Below are 13219 nucleotides of genomic sequence, written 5' to 3' on the forward strand. Positions count from 1 at the left end.
CATTTTTTTCGTTACATGTACGAAGTTTATTCAAAAAGTAAATACACAAAACACCAAAAACACAGCTTTTTTACCATTGGCAACACTGCCTCACCCCACTCGTACCAACCTTTCCCTCGCGATTTGCCCAAAATGGCCGTCGATTACAAATCCGCCGAATACGAGGTCGTGCGGCAATTTTTCTTCCCCGAAAAACCCCGCAGCCGAAATTTATCGTCGACTTGTTTCCCTCTATGGCGACGATGTTATAAGGTGGCAAACGGTGTGGAGAATTTCAAGCGGGAATAAGTGATGTTCGTGATACTATAAGGAGTGGAAGGCCACCGATGAAATCATCCAAAAAATGGATGAAAACTTCGTGCTGACGGACATTTTGCCCGTTCTTCGCCGCGCAAAGAAATCGAATTACCGCACTAGGCCGCATTCGGAATCATGGCGGCCATTTTAAATACATTGCCGGCGTGACGTTGCTGCGAACGACTCATCGACTACCATAGACACCTATCCGACACGACATCGCTGCCAAAAAATGGCCAAAGTTATTTGGACCGAACTTTCCTCGCACCGGGAGCACAATCAACGAAAATTAACAACATTAAAAAAACGAATTTCGGTTCTCTTCTCGCCCCCGCGGCAATTAAACCCCGACTACGCCACTGCGCCATCCCCAATCAGCTCATGCCCCAAATGCCGCGACCAAAAAATAACCATGAACGAATTTGAACAAAGACATCGGCCCACACCTCATTTCCGAATTCAATCAATCATAAAACGTGAAATCGGTCAATAAACATAGTATAACCTCTTGCTCGATCTACGTGCTGTACACGTGTCCGACAGTGCGTAGAGTAGAGGGGGGGAGAGAGGGGGGCGGGGGTGAGGAGGCGACGGGATACGATGGGTGCGATACGCATGTCGTCCAAACCATGGCCCGTGGAATGCGGTTGATTCTTGCTCGTAGCGTAAATGGTTTGAGGTTTTAATTGACGAAAGCGTAGTGGATGCAGGATGTACCGGGAGCACTCTGGGTTGGTTTTGGATGCACCGCTAATCCGGGGTGTTTATCGGTGGATCGATGCAAGTTTTGAGGAATGAAAGAGCTTCCGGTGGTATTGATTTATCGGATTGGACGAGAGTCAAACAGGAAGTGGGTGACGTTTGGTATTTACACAAAAAAATGCGGCTTTTCTTGTGGACTAAAAATAGTACCCAATAAACGGTAATGGGGAAATTTTGACTACCACTGTGTCATTACTTGTACTCGAAAAAGTCTAGATCAAAGTCATAATTATTAAAATTAAATTTCGAACTTTGTAAAAATTCTAAATTATAGTTCTCCGTTCAATATTTGTCGTGAAGATGGTTCAAGTTAACCAAAATCAAAACATGTTTACGCACTACTTCAAAAGTCCAAAATCGTAGTCCTTTATGTTAACTCCATGTATACAACTTATCCTCAAAAATAAGTTTTACTAAATCGATTTTAATGTTCAACTCTGACACTACTCGAAATTTTTCTTCAGGAACCTGTTTTATCTTTTACATTGTTACACAATTAATTTGCGATTTATTTGTCTTAGAAACAGTTCAACTAATTATTCTGAAACTATGGGACCACAAAAACGTTACGATTAGTGTCACATTGTACACGTAAAATCCATTAATTTTCATCAAAAACCGGTTTTAATTAAATTACAAAATTCTACATTATTTGGTTACATGAGTTTGTGAAAAATATCAAACTTTTCCACTGTCTACATTAATTGAACTTCCCTTGCCCATGAAGCACAATGAACTCTAGGTACAGATTAAAGCATATTCTTCAGTAAAATTTGTACACTTCCTAATTTTTCGCAAGCATAAATATTTTAATAACAAAAAAGTGGATATTATGGTATTTACAGAGCAAAATCCACCACAGAACATTGCAACTATAATAATAAAAAAAAATCACGTTGGTTCCAAGTCAAATTTCATACTGCATTTTTTTACGATAATTTCTATGCGCAAGATTTTTAATATCGATAGATAATATTATTAAACCAAACTGATAAGGGAGTGCCACAACATACATATGAAGTGGATTTACTCAGAATATTTTTTAAATGACATCATCAAAACGGTGGGGATGGACAGAGAAATTTAACCATCGACACGATTTTATTATTAGTATTATTATTATTTCTGACCGATACATTTCTAGCCAATAAAATGTTTTTTTGTATATTCTGAAAATAAATGTAAAAACTGATGCCGTTTAATATGCATTCTGTCCATAATGGACCCATAACCGGATGAAAAATTGCACTATTGCATTAGTATTAAACCGGAAAATATCCGAAATTTCTCTAAAAAAATTTTGTATTAAGCGTTTCTACATTTGCGTGTCAAATCAGTGCTTTGGTGGTCGTTCTAATTCAATGTCGGTAATCGGGAATTTATGGAAATCTTAATATTGATATTTTACCGTCGAAACGTTGAAATGAAGGCAAATCTTTTCCGAAATTCTTGATAAAATTAGATTTTCTGGTATAGAAAAATTACACATTTTGACTTGGTTAATGTTTCTAAAATTTAATTTTTTTTCTCAATTGAAAATTTAGAAAGTTCTGCTTGAAATAACATTTTTTTTATGCTAAAATAAAATTTGCTCTTTAAAAATAATACTTTTTTTTTTCGATGAAGAGCTAAGACCTAAAGACAGCACTTATTTTTTTTTTTTAATACTTATTTAAACTAACTAAGGAATTAAAAAGATTTCAAACACTGCACATTAAGGAAAAAATTATGCTTATAAAAATTTATGAGAATTATTTTATACTTAAAAATAAAACTTCGTTAAATTGAACCACCAAAGAAAACATTTTTAGTACCAAAAACATTAGAAATTACTTATTTACTAGAGGATTTTTAAAAAGGAATGTGACAAAGGAAAAAAATTTCATAAAACTGGAGACTTCAAAAACGTTGACACTGACCACAATTGAAGGCAAATGTTTTCCGAAATTCTTGATAAAATTAGATTTTCTGGTATAGAAAAATTACACATTTTGACTTGGTTGATGTTTCTAAAATTTAATTTTTTGCGAAAAAAATTCTCAAAACGCTATCACGACAATATAGTTTTTTGATATTTAGATATTAAAATTTTATAGTAGTATAGTCGGGGAAATTTAAAGTGGCAGACACAACTTTTAAAGCCGCCATCGGATTATCATAAAAGCTTAACGACTGCACACCAACGCAATAAGATGAAGATAAGTCGAAGAAAGAAGTTAATACTTTTCGGTAATGCGATGGCGGTTTTAAAAATTGGGTTTCCCTTTTAAATTTGCTCGACTATACCTATCTATTCGGTCGTTTCGGAGGTAATCTCTCCAATGAAAGACACGATTTACTAACGGTAAAGAAAAACCGACTCTTTTTATCATTCGGAAAGTGAAAAATGTTTACAATTACGAAACAGATATCAATCCAAATAAAATAAATGCAAAATAAAAAAATATATGGAAAATAATGACCAACGAAAGGTATCTTTTCAATTTTTATGTGTATCCTTCTTTTAAACAAAGCTTTATACCGTGCGATTTTTTAAAAAAATTTGAAAAATCACCCGAAATATAATTTTAGGCATTCGTTTCGTTCGAAAACCACTCAAGAAACAGACAATTTTAACAGTTTTTGATATAATTTGCGTACTTTTAAAAATAAAATTAACGACTATTCTAAGTTTTTTGATTTATTTTACTTCACCACAATAATTACTAGCAAAAATTGAGACGATCGAAAAAACATTGAAATTACAGCACTGTACATAAAATTTCACAAGATTTACTACACATTATTTTAGAAGTCCGAAGTACCCGTAAGTCTATAAAACGAAAAAACGGACTCAAAAATTAAACTAACCAAGCTACGAAATTTTAGTTACTTTATTACTGGTTAATGACTTTGTTTTGAAATACTAGCCTCCAAATTTTGAGTCAGAACGCTCTTATTCAACAAAAATTTAATATTATTTTTCAGGATAATCATTGAAATTAGATAGATCATTTTTTCTAGGAAAAGTACACATTAAGGCTAACAAAGAATGCTTGGTACATATAAGAAAAAATATCTTGGTAGTCGAAACACCAAATTATGATTTTTTTTAATTACAAAATTATGTTCTGCAAAAATCGTCAAGTGTTCAAAAAACATGGAAAAACTCAGGGATACTCAGTCTTGTGTAAAAACTCACTAAAAATCAATTAAACGGAAAAAAGTTCACTATCAGTGACACAAAAGGGAAAAAAAATTATCACCTAGAAAGAATTTTTGCAACTGTTGTTAAAATTTGACTTAAATTTTAAACTCAACAAAATGAACGAAAAAACTCAAATTGGAACCATTTGACGGCGGACTTGATTAAATTGAAATAAAAATTTTTTACTGTGTAATTGTATGAGCATCAAGTACACACTTTTTATATTATTTATGTTAATTACACCGCAGCTCTTTAAATCTCATGACTTATTAAAATCGGTGTGTACAACTCGTTTACTTTCATTGCAATGTTTTATTTAGCACCTTTAATCGAAATAAACATATTTGTTCTCAATTTTTTCTTCAAATTCAGGAACAAAAATTTAATCTGATTTCAGAAATTTATACCAACAATAATAGAAGTACGATAAATTTTCTCTTTTTTTATGTTGGGGTCTAAGGCAGCAAATTACCCTATACCCCGACTTCGTGTATTCCCGCTGTCAGCATTTTCATCAATTATTCATCTCCGTAGAAAAACCAAAACGCGACGACTCGCTCGCGCTCGTTGAGCGTTTTCCTAATTTCGCATTAAATGAATGAACGAAAAGTCCCTGGATTACATTTAAATTTAAAAGGCAGGTGTTATTGCCGAGCACGACCCTTGATTAAAACGCACTTTTTTCCTTTCACGAACCGCTTTGAAATTATTATGATAATCACAAAACGACGATCTAGAGAAGGGTCCATGGAATTTCTCACGAGTTGTTGAACAATTTGGTATTCATTCATTCGGTTTAATTATCGAGCCAAGGTCTGCACACAACAAAAAAAAATCGGGCACGTATGACTCACGGCCGCGATTGTCCATAGATGGTCACATTTATCTAGATCGAGATGGGCCGGAGTTATGGGTTTCTGGCGATCGTTTCGTCGCCTGCATTAACTAACCCATGTGGCAAAAAGAAAAAGCCGCATCGCACGAAGGTCGCTGTCGGTTCCATATGGATGAGGAGTGGAGATTATTAAGCACCAAACTCGTATTGTGAGCGTTTTTGGGCAACGCGAAAATGGGGAATTCGTGGACTTCTTGTTCGATTATAAACGTGGCTATTTTCGTTATAGCGTCGAGATAGCGCGGATGGCCGATATAAGGATGATTTATGTCGTGTCTTTCTGGACCCGGAATTAGAGGAAGTGACGTCAGAGCATAGTACACAAAACAACGCCGGGAAGCCGTATCTAGTTAGACCGTGTTGGAATTGTGACTCGCTTTCGGTTTCGTTTGTGGCGGGTTTGGTGCGAAATTTTGGGGCCCTCACCTTGTTTCTGGTTCCTCGGCCTCGTATACCTGATCATGATCGTCAGGGTCCTGCTGTTCCTGGAACTTTTCCATATTGGAAATACGTACTAATCACACTGATATCCGAAAGTGGACAAGGCAACAAACCACTGAACCACACACTCACTACTCACTATTTAAGCCTAATCAGTCTTTGTCGGAAACGAACAACTATTTACGTCCACAGAAATGATCGAAGGAACTCAACATCCAAAATAAAAAAAACTAACAAACATCACACTCGGACCGCAAAAATTTTGAGCAACGAAACTTTTCCAACACAAAAAACACAATCCGAGAGGAAAATGGAAAATCACGAAATCGTTACAACATAGCTTCTGTACTCAATTATCACCATCTCAAAAGCAATATATACATAAAAAGGAACGAAAAACGAAAACAGACGTAAACAGACTACCGGATGTGTTATTAGAGACGAAAATCCAAATGTTGCCGAAAGGGTCACTTTTGAAAGCGAAACCAAAAAGTCCTTTTCGGAAAAATGACGTAACACAACATATCACTCTAAATACGTGCTAAATGCGTACTAAGTTCGTACGGAATAGCGACGCTTGCTCAGTGCGGAGAAGGCGCGCCGGACACGCCCACCCCCCCTAGACGCAACGACACCGCCATCCCCACCATCGGCAGTCGATTGAGCCCCCCACCACCACAAGCTGCAAGGCTTTTACTACTCCACTGTGCAACGACGCCGACGCCAACGACGCTGACGACGTCTTCCAGAAATGCATCCAGGATGACATTTACCAAGAATTTTATTTCCAACGATTCAAACATGGCAATTTTACATGATGGCTGCGGCGACTTTCTGCGTCATTTGTTACCTCAATCAAAAATATAACTTTGTAACTAACACAATTTAAAAAAATTACAGGAACAAATTTATAACTTGAACACGAATATTAGCAAAAACTTGGTATAGTGTGTACAGAGATTTGCAATTTAATAACCATCACAATTTTCGACAATCATATCTACATTTTATAAAAAAATCATTTAGCAAGAGATTAACCATTTTTTTAAAGTTGTACGGAATAATTAAAGAACGCTTTTTGTAATATAATATCATTAAGTTTAGAAAAGTGGTCTTATTTTGCCAGGAAAAGTATTCTAAATGCACGTATTTTTCGAAGTATTTGACATTTCTGATTTTCCTTTGATACAGTGTCAGGTAATAAAAAAGAGTAACCATTTTTTATAATACAAAACAATTTAATTACTTTGCCTTTTCAAATATTTTATTTAAAAAAATATCTAATGTAATACAAGTATATGTAACAATTTTGAAAAATATACCTACAAGATACAAATTTTTCTGCATCATCGAATTTTACTAAAATTCCAAGTAACTTCCCTCGTCTCTAAAGCACAACAATGCCCCTTGCACGCAAGTTCCTATTTTTATTTAAATTTTATTCCATAAAATTGATGTCTTCAGCTTTTTTGATGGGGCTAATTAAATTAATTTTAATAGATACAACGAATCACTAATGAAAACGTTGGCGTGTTTCCAGAATTTCAGGGAATTATAGATGAGTCATTCCTGAAATAAAATAAATCATAATTTACAATTTTGGCACATTTATTTGATGGTTTTTTGACATGATGTCATCAATTTTTGAGGGTAAAACAAGTAAATAATCCCAATTTTTGGTTTGAATCTATTGATAGCGTCTTATACAGTTTAAAGAAATCTATAAGGGAATTTGTCGAAATATACCAAACTTTTTTTTAACAACGACCTAAAATTGTCAGCAATGACAAACAGACAGCAGTTCAGTAAAGCCTCAAAAATACGAGAAATCAGAGATCTTTTTTTAATATTTATTGAAACTAAATAAGCAATTTGAAAAAGTTTCAAATACTGCACATTAAGGAAAAAATTATGCTTGGAAAAATTCATACGATTTGTTTCATATTCAAAAATAAAACTTCTTTAAATTGAACTACTACAGAAAACATTTTTAGCACTAACAACATTAGAAATTGCTTCATTTCCTGTGCGATTTTTAAAAAGAAATTCTGATAAAGTTTACATCTCGATACTAAAAAAAATTAATAAACCTGGAGGCTCAAAACGTCGACACTGACCACTAAATAAAGCATCAATAAATGAAATAACAATTATATTATTATACAGTATTACATTCTATTCTAAAAGTGCTGAAATCAATAGATAATTTTTCTTGTTCTAAAAAAAAAAAAAACTCAAAAACAATACATTTTGATTTTTTACTTTTTTACATAGATATTACATACATAAATTTTTAAAATTTAACATCGACCAAATTGCTTATAAACCAGCAATACTGACAACAATTTGTAATTGAGCCCTTATTTCATAATTAAGACACATTTTTTATTTATTTATTTTTTTTGGGGACACAAATGATAAAAAGTAATTTATTTATTAAGATTTTGCAACAATTAAAATTCATACACAAGCAATTAAAACTTTAAAACTGTAGAAATTGTTTCAATTGAAAATTTTGAAAGTTTCGCTTTAAATAATAACAATTTTATTATGTTTAAACAAAATTTGCTTTTTAAAAATGTTATTTTTTTTATGAAGACCTCAAACTGTCAGCAGATGACATAGACAGCACTTTCGTATCCTATACAAGATATGAAAGTGAAATCAGAGATTTTTTTTACTATTTACTGAAACTAAGATATTAAAAAAAAAAAATCAAAAATTACACATTAAAGTAAAATTATGCTTAGAAAAATTCATGAGATTTGTTTCATCTTAAAAAATATTCATTAGATTAAACTAGCGAAGAAAACATTTTTAGCACCAAAAACCTTTGAAATTGCTTATTTTCTAGACGATTTTTAAAAAAGAATACTGACAAAGTTTACATTTTTGCAGGAAAAAAATTTAATAAAACTAGAGGCTTCGAAAACTTTCACACTGACCATTGAATAAATTAAAACATCAAAAAATTATATAACAATTAGTACTATATTCTATTCTATTCTAAAAGTGCTAAAATCACTAGATAATGTTTTTCCTATTCTTAAAAAAAAACAAAAAACTCGAGAAAATACATTTTAATTTTTTACATAGCCAACTTTCAATGTGCAAATAATTTAAAATTTTAATTTAACAGCGACCAGATTGCTTATAATCTCACAAACTTCAAATTTCACAACAATTTGAAATTGAGCCCTCACTTCCTAATTAAGACACATTTTTTTATTAAATTTTTTTGACGACAGAGACAATAAAACACAGACAACAGAGAGATAATTTAAAGTACTTTATTTATTTATTTAGGTTCTGCGACAATTAAAATTCATACACAAGCAAATAAAACTTTAAAACTGCAGAAATTGTTTCTACTGAAAATTTCGAAAGTTCTGCTTTAAATAATAACAATTTTATTATGCTTAAACAAAATTTTCTCTTTAAAAATGTTATTTTTTTTTTATGAAGACCTCAAACTGTCAGCAGATGACATAGACAGCACTTTAGTATCCTATACAAGATATGAAAGTGAAATCAGAGAGTTTTTTTAATATTTACTAAAACTAAGAATTAAAAAAAAATCAAAAAATGCACATTAAAGTAAAATTATGCTTAGAAAAATTGATGAGATTTGTTTCATCTTAAAAAATATTCATTAAATTAAACTAGCGAAGAAAACATTTTTAGCACCAAAAACCTTGGAAATTGCTTATTTCCTAGACGATTTTTAAAAAAGAATACTGACAAAGTTTACATTTTTACAGGAAAAAAAATTAATAACACTAGAGGCTTCGAAAACTTTGACACTGACCATTGAATAAATTAAAACATCAAAAAATTATATAACAATTAGTACTATATTCTATTCTATTCTAAAAGTGCTAAAATCACTAGATAATTTTTTTCCTATTCTTAAAAAAACAAAAAACTCGAAAAAATACACTTTAATTTTTTACATAGCCGACTTTCCATGTGCAAATAATTTAAAATTTTAATTCAACAGCGACCAGATTGTTTATAATCTCACAAACCTCAAATTTTACAACAATTTGAAACTGAGCCCTCACTTCATAATTAAGACACATTTTTTTATTAAATTTTTTTGACGACAGAGATGATAAAACACAGACAACACAGAGATAATTTAAAGTACTTTATTTATTTATTTAGGTTCTGCAACAATTAAAATTCATACACAAGCAAACAAAACTTAAAAACTGCAGAAATTGTTTCTACTGAAAATTTCGTAAGTACTGCTTTAAATAATAACAATTTTATTATGCTTAAACAAAATTTGCTCTTTAAAAACGTTACTTTTTTTTCAATGAAGACCTACGACCCAAAGACAACACTTTAGTAACCTATACAAAGATGTGGAACCTCAAGAATACGAAAACAGAGTTTTTTTTAAATACTTATTAAAACTACGACACAATAAGGAACAAATTATGCTTAGAAAAATGAATGAGACCTACTAAAGAAAATATTTAAAAATTGCTCATTTCTTAGACGATTTTTAAAAAGGAATGGGACAAAGTTTACATTTTTTCAGGAAAACAAAATCACAAAACTGGAGGCTTCGAAAACGTTGACACTGACCACTGTACAAATTTAAAGCATCAAAAAATTAAATAACAATTAGTATAGTATTATATTCTATTCTAAAAGTTCTAAAATCGACAGATATTTTTTTCCTATTCTTAAAAGAACAAAAAAAAATCGAAAAATATACATTTTGAGTTTTTACATACATCACGACTTTCATTTTTTATTTCATTTTTTTTTGAGGACAAAACGCAGACCACAGAGATAATTTAACAAAATAATTTATTTATTCAGGTTGTACAACAATTAAAAATCATACACAAGCAAATGAAACTTTTAAAAGTGCAACAATTGTCTCCATTGCTTTAAATAATAACAATTTCATTATACTTAACAAATTTTACACTTTAAAATTGGTTATTTAACAAGTTTTCACTGTTGCTCCACACAGTACATATTATATATTTTTGTCGACATTCTTAACATCTAAAAAGTTGAAGTCTTAAATCGGAGAATTTATTTTGATACTTTGCGAATTTAAATAATCGGGAACACTGAGTTTTTCTAATTACTTTACAACAAAGTTCTGAAGAAAAAGTTGGAGGAATTAAAACGCACTTTAAATCCAGCTTTGGTTTTCTTTATCTCCCTTAATTTCTTAAATATGCAAAGAATATGCCCCGAAAAATGACCAGTTTCCAGTAGTTACACAGACATTTAATAGGTTTTTTAGAAATTTATTTCGTCTAAACCTAACAACAGACCTTGGTTAATTCACGAATTATTCGAATGTTTTCACCCCGGACTTTTTTTGTCCTTTGGGACTAAAGTATGAAACATTGTTTGGACATGTCACAAAACTCCACGGTAATATCATTTCATTAAACAATTCTCAAGACTGTTTCTTCAAATAAAAATAAAATAAATTTAAGAACTAAAAAAATCAACCAATGTAGGAATTTTCACTTTTCCACTCGAATTTTTCCATTCCCACCAAAACCACGCTTCTTACCTTACTTCGTACCAGTTAAATGCAGAAACGACAGTGTAAAAAACCTACTGTAAATTGTTTATCTTTGAACTTTTAAAGTGCGCCATCCTTTATTTTCTGCAATAGTGTTATTTTTAGCCTCAGCGCACTTCAAATCCTCCCATGTACAAACAAGGAAAACCCTACTCCCTGTTAGTATTCTTAGCACAAAATGGAACCCATTTAAGCCTTACGTTTGTTTTCGCTCCTGCTTCAACAAACTAAAAGTGGAATCAACAAATTTGAAGAAACGAAGATAAATAAATGTGTAGATACAAAGCAATAACAAGGTTTATTAATAGAATGAGAAGTTACATTGCACAGTCAATAACAATGTTGAACAGAACTCGATGGAACTTTTGCACCAATCCATAATAAGAAATGCAGCACTTTCTAACGGCCTGAAACACCCGCTCGCCTAGAAATATACCATGTAAGGTCCATTTATTTCGTTTTGTGGGTTGCGCACGCACGGGTTGAACCACGAAAAACTAGCGCAGCAACAAATTTTCGCGTAATTCCGGATTAGGAAATAGTAGTTGAATTTTCCAAAACTTGTGCGCGCAACCGACAAAACTATCTGAATTTTGTGTTAAATTTAATGGCAAGCGCTAGTACTTCTACTCTGATACTAGAAAACCAATGCTCAAAGCTCAATCAAATCTACTGCATGCTGCAAGAAAAACACACTTCTACGACAATACGTGCGTTCTTTCTAAATCCGTTACGAATTATTCATTACATAGATCATAGAGAGAATTACATTTTGAATATTTCTTTATTCAAATACCGACAACTTCCTGTGTTCTGTTGGGTACGATGTCGGTGGAAGAAAAATTTCTATGAGAGCGACAGATGGCAGCCGCATGATGTGGTGGTGGAGATAAATCCACCGAAGAAAGTCAACAAAAAATCATTTCTTTGTAGGTAAATATTAAAATGTAATCTAAAAAGTTCGTAGGTCGGCTTTTCGGTTAATATTTACCGCCTCTGCGATCAATCATTTTGTGATTAAGACTTGAAGAATCAAAAGTTTTGTATTTAGCCTGAGGAGATTACCTGGAATTGCTTTTATGTGCGTCATTTAGGTAATAATTTGCACATAACTCTCCACATGGACGTCAAAATATTTGAGCACCTTGGTTCGAAAATTTTCAATAAGCTGTACAGTGGTGAAAACTGCGTTCCGAAATTTCCATAAATAATTAAGGTAATAAAAAAGTGTTAGTTTCACGTTTACAAAAAAGTCTGCAACATACGTAACTTCCACACGCCATCATCACCAATTAATTTCTAAACTTTATACCAGAGACAGTCTTGTGTAAGCGCCTCGTCTTTCAGCCGTAAAGCAGGCACATTTCGATGCACGTGCAGACGAAAAAGGATCTCATAAGCCGATCTCTAAATTTTAAAAATAACAGTATTCGCGAAAATAATAGCCAGGTAGAAAACCTCGGTTTCGTTAGGTAAGGTAAGTATACAAGGAATGAGACCAGTTCCGGACACCCACGGCCATTTCGGGCAATTTTACTGTGCTTGTCTACGCATTCTTTGAATTAGGGGCACAAAAGAAAGGTCTTTGCCGCCACACAATCTCAAGGCTATAGCCGATCCTCCGTCCGAACTTTTGAGCTATTTCAACTGTCAGATGTGTAATGATGTTTGGCTTTTAATTAAGACAACGTTCTAAAACCCACAAATCGAAATTAAATGGGTAATAATACGACAGGTGCAAAAGTCCATATGGCCCATTTTTGGAAAAACCAATAGAATAAAAGCCTCAGTTGAGTAAGTAGTAATTAGCAATTCGTGTTCCAGGAAAGGACTCGATAAATATAGGGTTCTTACACACAAATACACATATTTAAAGTATCTGTCGCAACCGAAATACGGAATTTGCTTCCGGGTGATGTCGTGACAGTTTCAAGTATGCGTAAGTAGACGCGTATTAATTTCCATATTGCACAAAATTGTGAAGTCGGCGGAGTTATGCATCAGCCAAATTAGATTACCAAAATTACATACAATTCTGGGGTGGGATCGCACAAAATTAAGCTTTATGTCG

The 13219-nt window shown here is 32.5% G+C and overlaps 1 protein-coding gene across 3 annotated transcripts in view; it reads right to left on the reverse strand.

Moving 5' to 3' along the window:
* Nucleotides 1-13219, reverse strand: part of Imp (IGF-II mRNA-binding protein) — a 123834-nt gene that overhangs the window by 86953 nt on the left and 23662 nt on the right. The window contains exon 1 of one of the 3 annotated variants that reach the window (XM_064058052.1): nucleotides 5568-6123. The exons of the other annotated variants lie outside the window; for them this stretch is intronic. Within the exon in view, the coding sequence (XP_063914122.1) occupies nucleotides 5568-5641 (74 nt within the window). The 5' untranslated portion in view covers nucleotides 5642-6123. Of the gene's footprint in view, nucleotides 1-5567; nucleotides 6124-13219 lie in introns of those variants that run through there. 3 annotated transcript variants of the gene reach the window in all.

The sequence above is a fragment of the Zophobas morio genome, unplaced genomic scaffold, assembly GCF_036711695.1.
Source record: "Zophobas morio isolate AGI-343-1 ecotype UQ-CSIRO unplaced genomic scaffold, CSIRO_AGI_Zmor_V1 ptg000017l, whole genome shotgun sequence".
Classification (NCBI taxonomy): Eukaryota; Metazoa; Arthropoda; class Insecta; order Coleoptera; family Tenebrionidae; genus Zophobas; species Zophobas morio.